Below are 11981 nucleotides of genomic sequence, written 5' to 3'. Positions count from 1 at the left end.
TAGATTAGACTTGAACACAGGATTCTGACCGCATTCGTATCCTTTAAGTTAACAGCAGCTTTTCTATCTGCTGAGTTTGGTGCTTCCTCTAAATCATAGTGAGTGAGTGAATATGGTTTAACGTCTTTTTTAGCAATACTCCAGCAACATCACTGCTGGGAACACCAGAAATGGGCTTCATGCATCGTACCCATGTGGGGAATCAAACCTGGGTCTTCGGCATTACGAGCGAAAGCTTTAACCACTAGGCTACCCCACCAAACTCTTAATCATAGAAGAGTGCCTCGGTAGTGTAGTGGTTAGAGCGGAAGGTCGCGGGTTCGATCCCTGACTGCATCATACCAAGAGACGTTAAAATATGGTACTAGTTGGTCCCTGCCTGGTGCTCGGCATTAATGGGTACAACAAGGACTGGTCGGGTCGGTTCGGAGTCAGTATAATGTGTCTGAGTGGGGTATTCATGCTTCACTGCGGCATGGTATCTCAGTGAGCTAGCACTATAAAACCAGTTTAAGTCTGGGCTAATACAAGCAGCCGCGCATATGCATACACATACATACACATGCATGCACGTCGTCATATGAGCGAAATATTCTCCAGCACAACGTTAAACCCAAATTCACCGCCCCCTAAATCATAGAATCTTCCATCATGTCCATACCTGTTGGACCAAGCTACATCAAGGAAGGTGATTAATTCACAATGTTAGCAGTGAGTTGGTTTAAATGCCACAATGAACCATATTCAAGTTATATCATGGTGTGTGTCATCTGGGAGTAGAAAGCTGAAGAGTGAGTGAGTGAGTTTAGTTTTACGCCGCACTCAGCAATATTCCAGCTATATGGCGGCGGTCTGTAAATAATCGAGTCTGGACCAGACAATCCAGTGATCAACAGCATGAGCATCGATCTACGCAATTGGGAACCGATGACATGTGTGAGTAATGAGAGGATATTGATCATAACACTACATGCATGTAGAAACGGTATTGACAGTAAAGTGTGATCGGTGTCGGTAGAAAACGTACAAAATACGAAAATATACAACAATGAGTGGACGTACTTAAAACAAAGCATAGATGAACATCGCGTGAACGTGCCCGAGCTATATACAGGATATACAGTCACACGTCTACTGCTTGTTGTGCACAGTCAACCAGTGAGGACAGTCCCAGAACAAAACTGTTGATTACCATCATTCAACTACAGGTTAAAATACAAACAGGGCCAACTTGGAATATTTGATCGGTTTGGCATGTTTAGAAAGAGAAATAATGAACTGTCACATAATTTATCCTTGGAAAACCACAAATCTCCCCCAACATGCCTATGGCTCCTGATTCAGGCAGTGAGAAGCAAAACACAGATCTAGACAAACATTTGATAAAACAATGACAAATTTATTTTATTTATTTAAAGCCAAAAGATTGTGGTAAACATAAATGAAGTTATGAACATTATTTTTATTTTAAAGAAAAAGAAAACAAAATCCTCCGACTACAAATCAATTTTGAAAAATTGGTTATCAAAACTGTAATAATCTAAAGTACATTTCTCTATAAAATCATCTGTATTGTATAACATTACCTTTTCATTCTGGGACTATAGATTGGAATTTCATGATATACAAATATATACACCTTCCAGTTCCTCTAATGTGCCAACCATTATCATGATAATGATTATGATAGCAGATCGTTCAACCCTTCCTTTGGTAACACTAGGATTTTTATATCAAACAATGAGAATAAATATGGTCCCACTATCACGTTGATCCTAAAAACATGTAACCCCATAAATACAGCTTACACACATTATTGTGATTATCAAATTATGATATACACTCAATGACTATACACATGAATTTGGTTACCATGGCTACCCATTGATTAATAATATTTTCCTATGTTGAACAATCATTGACTACCATCAGCTGATAAGTGGCAATTACAAACTAATCTCAACTTTTTCCATTTGAATACAGACAATATGGGAAAACAAAAACAAAATTACATTATGAAAATCTCAGATCTTCAACATGTTCAACCCATTCAAGGGACAGGAATGTTATTAATATTCATGAGATTATTTCATGATCTTTCTTTCAATAGCTTCAACACTGAATAAACATTTTACTTAAATCTGACTTCGCAACTTATCATCTATTAAACTCTGAAATACAAAGAATGCAAAATCTTTGAGAATACAACTTCTATATAAACTATGTATCAATAGGGTAACATATATAATCTATCTTTGTATAATTCCGATTTCAAAACCTTTTTCCAGAAATAAGGCTTTAGGGACAGGTCATTAATTATAGGAGTGAGTGAGTGAGTTTGGTTTTACGACGCTTTTAGCAATATTCCAGCAATATCACGACAGGGGACACCAGAAATGGGCTTCACATATTGTACCCACGTGGGGAATCGAACCCGGTCTTCAGTGTGATGAGAGAACGCTTTAACAACTAGACTACCCCACCGCACATTAATTATAGGAAGTAGGTGGTAAGATGGGTCAGAAAGAGGACTGTATGTCATGGCTTACACATCCCCAAACCCCATTTAACATTTTTGTTCCGAAACTCCACAAAAACATTTCAAATAATTACAAGTTATTTGTTACAGGAACAAAATAGAGGTTAATCTCTCATGCTCCTGTGAAGTATGATATAGCTGTGATATTTTGCGCACACTTCGCCCATAATTTCACCCACCTTCCCTCATAATATGACCAGTCCCTGACATTTATGGCATGGTAACCCTCATTTCATGACATACAACCTTAATAACATCAATGTTATTCAACAAAACTGTACAGTTACAGAGTCTGATTTGGAAAGTGATTCATATGTAAGTTCTACATAAAAAACAGACAAGCAGAGAAATGGATCACATTTTGTTATGAGTTGACCTAACCTAATCATTCATCTGAACATAACAGGTAGGAGTGTATCGAAATAGTGTACACTAAACGATACCTTCTACTGATATTCTTGAGTTTAAGTTCTTAGCAATACAACTTCATTATATTCTAACCATGCCAGCTGCAATATGTCAAGGATAACATGACACAACTAAAGGTCATGTTAGTCAGTATACATGGTTTATAAAGAACAAAGAAGTTGTTTCATGATCTAATCAATGAACTAGTCGTGGTTATAATTCCACTGTTGGCCATGCCCTGTTACTGTGGCTGCCTGTGATGCACAGGATAATCTGGCCATGCCCATCTGTCATGTCGAGCTGCTGATGCTTGTAGAGTCAACTTGTGGCATATTTGCAAGGACGATGCCTGAGCAAGACCAAACCCATTTGTGTCTGCCTGCGACAAAGCTCAAGACATACCCACTTGTCCAGTTGCTTCTGATGGATTCACCTGGCCAAATCCACTTCAGTCTTCTACTTAGAGACCACACTATGTATGCGGCCACAGCTACTTGCTTTGGTTGTCAGCGACACTAGCTTGTCTATTGTAATTCCATGAGACAGACGGAAATGTGATGATCGTCCAGCCCAAAATGCACAAGACTGATTGGTCGAGTCATCAATGCACCAATCCAATTGGCTGACATGCACGAACACAATTGGTAAGCACTATTTGCATGAGGATCTTAAAGTCTTTGAAGAAGATAGTTGCTACTGCCGATATCTTCAAATCGATAATAGCGGCACATCGAAGAGATCACAGGCTCCCTCAGTGTCATCAAGGTTGAAGTAGTAATCCCGATCACTTGGTGGCGGACTCAGGCGGAGAAGGGGAGCAAATGCTGACAAACAAAAAACTACAGTAAGCATTGGGCAAATATTTGATAAATCATTCAGCTATGTTTTCAAACATAAAAGGTTGTGATTTTCTGTTACCTTGTGTTTGAATACAGAAACCCCTAAATCCGTCATTTTTTAACAAAGCGTTTGAAACAAGGAACTTATCTTGATGCATACTGTTGAACAAAGCAAAGCCAAATACCTATACATGTATTACAGTGAGTGAGTGAGTTTAGTTTTACGCCGCATTCAGCAATATTCCAGCTATATGGCGGTGACATGTATTACAGAGATACCATTGCATGTATACAAATTTTAAAGGATTTTACAGCTACTTGAATAGTAATTCAAGCAAGTGATATCCCAAATGACACCATGGACACAAATATCACAGTGTCCATTTTATATTTTAAAACAGGAAATACAGTGCAAGATCTGAGAAAGGACAAAAAGATATCATACCTTCTGAAGTAATGAGGTCATCAATGAAAGAGCCATCAACATCTGTAAAACATCAACAGAAATTGTAATTGTCAAGAAACACAGACTGTGTACATACACCAAATAATTTTAACACAGATGTTCATATTATAAGTGTATTTCAATTAAATCAAAGCAGTACTCAACGAGTTGTAGGTGAGATTGATGTTTATATCATTTTTAGCTCTCTGTGAGTGAGTGTTGTCAGATTAATTTTCTGCGCACGCAGAGAGAGTGAGCGATATGTTTTTCACAGCGACATTAGCCATAATCTGATAATCTTATCATAACAAATAAGGAGGCGGGATAAGATTCAAGATTATTATTACTACGAATTCACATACATGTGTGTGTGTTTGGCTATTTGTGGTAGTCTGTACCAATGCCAGTTTCACACTACTAGTTCAGGCTTCAGTATTAACATGGATACAATACTCAGACACACTATACTGACTTGGAGGCAGAGTATCAACAAGTACATCGATTGGCCTGATGTGACCCTATACTTTGGGGCAAACGCTATATGCACGAGACAACCGAGGTGGTGACATGATAGGCAGTAGAGTCTGGAAGAAACAAGCTCATCCATACCACCTGGACAAGGACATGCAATCGGCAAGGTTAAACATCACCATTGGCTGATCCACATATTGGTCGTCCCTGACAACGAACTTGAGGAAGTGGTGCCTATTCTGCATCAAGTCGTGAGAACATGTTTAACAAATCTGATGAAAGATCTGAGATGTCTCACCGTAGTCGCTCCGTGAGGGGTCAAAGAGCATATCAGATGGAAGAGAGTCAAGGCCACTTGGTGTTGTTGGGAAGCTGCTTGTGGAGGTAGATGTGGAAGCTGCGAATGAAGAACACATTTAATCATGTTACGATTATCTACTGAACAATAGTGTTGCTATTACTAATGTCAACAGTCTAAGGGCTCCACACATTTAATCATGTTACTATCACGATTATCTACTGAACAATAGTGTTGCTATTACTAATGTCAACAGTCTAAGGGCTCCACACATTTAATCATGTTACTATCACGATTATCTACTGAACAATAGTGTTGCTATTACTAATGTCAACAGTCTAAGGGCTCCACACATTTAATCATGTTACTATCAACGATTATCTACTGAACAATAGTGTTGCTATTACTAATGTCAACAGTCTAAGGGCTCCACACATTTAATCATGTTACTATCACGATTATCTACTAAACAATAGTGTTGCTATTACTAATGTCAACAATCTAAGGGCTCCACACATTTAATCATGCTACGATTATCTACTGAACAATAATGTTGCTATTACTAATGTCAACAGTCTAAGGGCTCCACACATTTAATCATGTTACGATTATCTACTGAACAATAGTGTTGCTATTACTAATGTCAACAGTCTAAGGGCTCCACACATTTAATCATGTTACTATCACGACATTATCTACTGAACAATAGTGTTGCTATTACTAATGTCAACAATCTAAGGGCTCCACACACATTTAATCATCACACATTATCTACTGAACAATAGTGTTGCTATTACTAATGTCAACAGTCTAAGGGCTCCACACATTTAATCATGTTACTATCACGATTATCTACTGAACAATAGTGTTGCTATTACTAATGTCAACAGTCTAAGGGCTCCACACATTTAATCATGTTACTATCACGATTATCTACTGAACAATAGTGTTGCTATTACTAATGTCAACAGTCTAAGAGCTCCACACATTTAATCATGTTACTATCACGATTATCTACTGAACAATAGTGTTGCTATTACTAATGTCAACAGTCTAAGAGCTCCACACATTTAATCATGTTACTATCACGATTATCTACTGAACAATAGTGTTGCTATTACTAATGTCAACAGTCTAAGAGCTCCACACATTTAATCATGTTACTATCACGATTATCTACTGAACAATAGTGTTGCTATTACTAATGTCAACAGTCTAAGAGCTCCACACATTTAATCATGTTACTATCACGATTATCTACTGAACAATAGTGTTGCTATTACTAATGTCAACAGTCTTAGGGCTGCACACATTTAATCATGTTACTATCACGATTATCTACTAAACAATAGTGTTGCTATTACTAATGTCAACAGTCTAAGAGCTCCACACATTTAATCATGTTACTATCATGATTATCTACTAAACAATAGTGTTGCTATTACTAATGTCAACAGTCTTAAGGGCTCCACACATATAATTAAAATCACAGTTACATATCTCCATAAATTACCACTATACACTTAGATGAGTGAGTTGGGTCTTTATATCAATTTGAACAATATTTTAAGGTATATATCACCTGACCAACTGTGGGAAGAAAGCTTAGAGTGAAGTGTGTCAGATGTTTGACACTTTCATGAATCAAATGAGTCATGATCAGCACGAAAGTAGGTTTCTAAACAACAAGGAACAGAATCTTGCAATGATTGCCAAGGGAGGCAACTCTGATACTCTGCACTTCTAAGAAGCCTGCCAAGAGTTGTAATCCTTGAACTTCTATGAAAATGAAGTGAATTGGAATCATGCCTGCCAATATCATAATAGGCCTTATTATATTAAAAAGACTTATCATGCACAAGAATCTGACATTGTCTTACCTTGTGGAATTTGCTCCTGTGAGTTTTTCCTTGGTGACGATCGTGTTGCCATTCTGGTAATGGGGGCTGTTGTCTCTAGACTGGCCTGCTGTGTCTGCTTTAGTGGCGACTTCACTGGAGACCGCTGAAAAATGGCAACAATCCCTCTATCATCCCACTCCATTCTTCCTCATTTCTAATTCAACACTTGGAAGCAACTGTACTCAACAAGGTTGCACCTATATGGAGGCAGTCTTTAACGGAACCAGTGTTTGATACCAACAAGATAACGAAGACATGCTCAAGCTCCTGCAAAACAACTTGTTAAACAGACAAAACCAGACTTATTTCTTTCATGGCCCAGTTCTAACAAAGAGTTGACAGCAAATCTTCATATCAACATTTCTTACTGTACGACTCACCTTTCCTTGTGACCTTTGACCTGTACGTCCCCTGTGTAGTAGGGTCCACGTTTTGATTGGATGGGTTTTCAGCAGAGTCATCTTTGGGTGGTGGCACTTGCACAACGACAGGACTTGTTGAATCAGCATCTTTGTTGACAAGTAGGACATTGATAGGACCTGCGTGGCTCTTTAGATGGATCTGGTAGTTCTTCTTATACCCTGGACCCTGGACCAATGAGAAGGGAAAGTCAAGATCTGCATCAACACATCTCATGCACAGTGCTCTGTTTTAACATGCATCCTCTCACTAACTTCTAGGCTAATCTGAAAGTAATCATTAGTAAGCACCCCCTCCCCTACCCCATCAATATTAAGCCTCAATATATATGCTATTCCTTGTTAGCTTCACAACAAGTTACCCCGATAAGATATCTATAAGCATGATAAGGAGATATGTAAAGTCATATTTAACATTATAATCAAAAGTAACTGTTTCATGTTTTAACTTACAATTTCTGGAATGGGAACTTCTAGCTGTGTTCCCGATGGTGCCTGGATGGCAAGAAGCGTGTCCCCCTTGAAACACTTACACGTGTCTTCATGTGTCACAAATGCCAATCTGAAAAACAAGAGGGGCATCAGTATTTAACTTCAAACAAAAGAGTGTATTTCATTTCTTTTGGTTAACTTGTTTAAATTTCAACATGAAAAAATATATGCAATTATAAATTTTGTAAATACACTGTCAGCAACTTCCACTGTCTTTAACAATGCACTGCATAAACTAAATAAAACTTAGCCAGAGAGTAAAGATATTCACTGTTCTTGATATTACAAGCATAAGGAAACAAACTTAGCAGAACCATGTATATACTGCTCAAAAGTTGGGAAAGAATGCCCTGTAGTGATTGAACTGGGTGTTCTTAACTTGTGTTTAGAGGTATACATCATCAGCATGGTTAGGATTAGTGATTTGTTATCAAACTAAATATTTGTCAGTTTCACATTAGCTCCTCTTTCGTATTATTTTCTTTGTACCTAGGAATTACTCACCTGGTATTTGTAACTTCGTCTGTGACATTCTTTATACTCTGCTGCACCCAAAGTTTGTGCTGGTCAAGTTCCCTCTCTTGACGTTCGAGGTCGTCAATATCATTCTGTAGTGTGACAAGTCTGTCTGAGATCTCCCTGGTGTTGCATCCTGGCCCAGCACCTCTGTAAATAGATGTATGACATGAGACAAATGTTAATGGTTGAGCAAGTACCATGTTAACTGATCTGTCAGCATGATCCGGGTAGCTAAAATATTACCAGTCAGAGATGTAACAGCCTACTGTCTCTTGTACCTAAGGCATGTGTGCTGTGGTGCTAATTAATTCAATTACCATAGGAAGCCTTGTAGCTAAGGCATGTGTGCTGTGGTGCCTGGGTCAATTCATGAACATGGGTTTCTAACATGGTAAGTGTGACTAAAGCATTCCATAAAATCTCCCAAGTGTGACGGTTATTGCCAGTCATAAATAATTGGGCCTCTTTGATCCCGCACAGAGCAGCTTCCTCATGCTCTAAAATGATTAAATATTACAAACCTTGTAATCTGCAAATCTATGTGTTAATTCAGCCTAACATTACTAAGATTGATCTGTGGTCAGACAAAACATAAAAAATCATCCTGAAACATTACTCACGCTGATTACCAAGGTGTTTAAATCATGAAACTGTTTAACTGTTTAAAGTGCAAGTTACTTGAAAATGAATTACAAATGTTTAGAATCTTATTTCTTTGAAACACTATCCTTATTCTGCCATTTCTGAACACATAAAATATATTCTACTAAGTAGGCAAGATCGGATGAACAACCATCATGTATGTACTGATGACAATTTAAATGAAGTCTGGTAAAGCCTTAACATTTGACATCTAAAACTCAATACCATGTATATGCCAGGGTAGAAACATTGTTCACGAAAAACATTTTTACTGCCAAATTTATGTTAGGTGAGTGAGCTTAGTATTACGCTACTTTTACTAGTTTTAGCAATATTCCAGCAATATCACAGAGGGGGGTCACCAGAAATAGGCCTCACACATTGTACTCGTGTGGGGAATCGAAACAGGGTCTTCAGAGTGATGAGCGAATACTTTAACCATTATCACATGATTATGCTACCCGTCGGTCCGCCAAATTTATGACTTACATAATCTTCTGATGTCTTTTTCGGACCCAATGGGGATCAAACCACTAACCTTGCACTCTACAGCCAGACCCCAACCACCACAACATGGAGGTGTTCAGTAAACATGGAACAGATAGACAGACTGAACAATGTTACCATTTTCCCACATGTTCCACATTTGTTTCAACAACTTACTTCCACTGAATGCTGTTCTTGGACTTCTTTTCAATTAGCCCGATGCCTTCCAAGACATTGGTGATGTCATATATCCTCCTCTTTTGACGTACAGCTAACTGATCTGCCGCCTGAAGATAGTAAGGGAATGTCTACACACAATACTTGGTGCAAGTTGACATACTAGGTAGCAGACTGTTACCATGGATACTGTTGTCAGTCATGAACATGAAAGTAAGCATGTCAAGATGACATCTGTGTGCAACAATAATCATGCAAATGTATGCCTTCAAACTGAAGTAACATAAATGATCATGCCAGTTCTGGCATTACAAAAAATATTTTTTTAACATACTAAATTTTCAAAACCAAGGCTTGCCAGTAATCATGTTATTAGCAAGTTGATAAACATTAACTAAGGTAGTATTTTAATTGCTTATCAGCAATAGGTCATGAAGATAACTTCTAAAGCTTACAATAAAATATCTGTGTATTAATATCCATGATATCACTATACTCAAATGAAAAACACAGAAATACTCATGACAGTGTTATTGCCTTATTATTTACACACAACGTTTCTGGACTAATACTTGCCCCTACATCAGGTGAATGAAGAGGCAAGTATTAGCCCAGAAATGTCGTGTGTAAATAATAAAGAAGTTGCACATCACATATCAAGTGTGTTGTATTACCCTACCAACTTCTAAATGTCTATCAAACACAAGTATTATTGCCTTCAGTCATGTCATTGTTAATTTCTGGCGCTCACTTATGACTACTGACATGTCTCTTCCCCCCAAAAACCCCAAACAAACAACAACAACAAAAACAACCCCAAAACAACCCAAACAAAAAAACAAACAACAAAAAAACACCAGACTGGTTGATTCAATGATTGACATGAACAATGATGAAAGCAATCAAGCATAATTTGGACCTTGGGGATTTTGTTTCAGAGTAGAACAGTATTTAGTGCAAATTATGATTTCTAGTTGTAACAGTCAGTATGGAAGTACATGTAGTCTACTCAAACACGGACAAGAAGATCAAAACAACACTATAATTTACTAGCCCTGCTGACAAACAGCAGATTTTCTCACTGCTATAAGTGCTACGACTAGTAAAAGTGGGAGGACATTAATGATCTCTAGTCAGTATGAATATGATTAACATGATTAAGCATTGCAAACAACTTGTGTGACATTTCATAACATTGTGATTGAAATCAAATGTATGAGGTAAGAATTGTAACGGTATAAGTACTTACTTATACCACAAAATGCTATAAACATAATCATAATAAGATATACATTATTATATATGATGAATATGATACTCTCTTCAAATTTAAATACAAATTTTGGTCACAACATTAAACATGTCAGATTGATTTGTTTATGGTGAATCAGGTAACAGAAACAAATGCCCTTGTCACTAGTGAACAGATGAATGTATTCTAATCATCCCTACCTCTGAATCCTACCATAGATCATGTAACTATCCATTACCTCTCCATCATGCTCAAATGTTAAAAATCTACTTATTTTCAACATGCTCAAAGATTGAATGGTTTGACTTCACAACATTAACAAATTGTCTTGGATACCTTTGCATTTAAACCACAATGTTCAAATCATTGCTCTAAAATAGTACACTGTACCTAAAGTGAGATGGCTACCATACAACAAACCTTGCTTATAACCAATGTTTTGGTGAAAATGACTTTTTCGGAAAATATGTAGCAACAAAATATATACTGATTGTGCTAATGAACCGCCACCAATATGCATTCAACCGCATTCAAAACGGTCCAAAATGAAAGCAACAGGTAGCAGGTGTTATCTATGATGCGTCTCCGGTTACCCCTTGACAGTGACAGGTGCACCACGTGATTGTATTTTGAGGTCAGTAGAGCGTGAACTTTTCAAAAAAGTGGAGCATCTTTATAAATAAATAATTATTAATCTTAGCCGTTCCTCAGTTGACGAATATGTTGCTCGTTTCCAAATTTAAAACCGATTATTGTTACATGCCAACAAAGCGTGACGATAAGGAATATCTAAATTTCCGAAAGAAAACAAACTTTTCGTTTTGAGTTTGGACGGAAACAATGCAGTCACTCGTGAGTTGACATCCGTCGATACAAAATTACAGGCAATCACTGAGTTTTGTTTCGGTTTTCATTCATGCTTTAACTTACGACTTTAAGATCCAATACTCCATCCTTTGCTTCTTGAAGAAGTGATACAAATTTAGTTGTTAGCAATCCTAAACTTTTCTCATGACGACTCGGAGTGTGGTCGGCCATCGTGCTTTCAAGCGTCGCATAGCATTATGGGAAATCTCATTCCACGATGAGATAT

The 11981-nt window shown here is 37.5% G+C and overlaps 1 protein-coding gene across 2 annotated transcripts; it reads right to left on the bottom strand.

Moving 5' to 3' along the window:
- Positions 1 to 513: 513 nt before the first annotated feature.
- Positions 514 to 11962, bottom strand: LOC124287893 (transcription factor E2F5-like). Of its 2 annotated transcripts, none has more exons than XM_046724375.1 (9): positions 11819 to 11962; positions 9637 to 9746; positions 8317 to 8478; positions 7774 to 7882; positions 7308 to 7489; positions 6881 to 7026; positions 5001 to 5099; positions 4232 to 4273; positions 514 to 3771 (listed from the first exon to the last, which is right to left on the bottom strand). In XM_046724375.1, the coding sequence occupies exons 1-9, from the start codon at positions 11924 to 11926 to the stop codon at positions 3656 to 3658; spliced, it is 1074 nt and encodes a 357-aa protein (XP_046580331.1). In that variant the 5' UTR covers positions 11927 to 11962; the 3' UTR covers positions 514 to 3655. The 2 variants fall into 2 exon arrangements, 1 of the variants encoding a protein (XP_046580331.1); XR_006901334.1 differs by having other exon boundaries at positions 3672 to 3771; positions 6881 to 7004; positions 7282 to 7489.
- Positions 11963 to 11981: the final 19 nt, after the last annotated feature.

The sequence above is a fragment of the Haliotis rubra genome, unplaced genomic scaffold (genome assembly GCF_003918875.1).
Source record: "Haliotis rubra isolate DU_JTF1 unplaced genomic scaffold, ASM391887v1 Scf408, whole genome shotgun sequence".
In the NCBI taxonomy this organism is placed as follows: Eukaryota; Metazoa; Mollusca; class Gastropoda; order Lepetellida; family Haliotidae; genus Haliotis; species Haliotis rubra.
The sequence above is the reverse complement of the archived record's forward strand: the minus strand, read 5'-3'. Positions and strand labels throughout refer to the sequence as shown.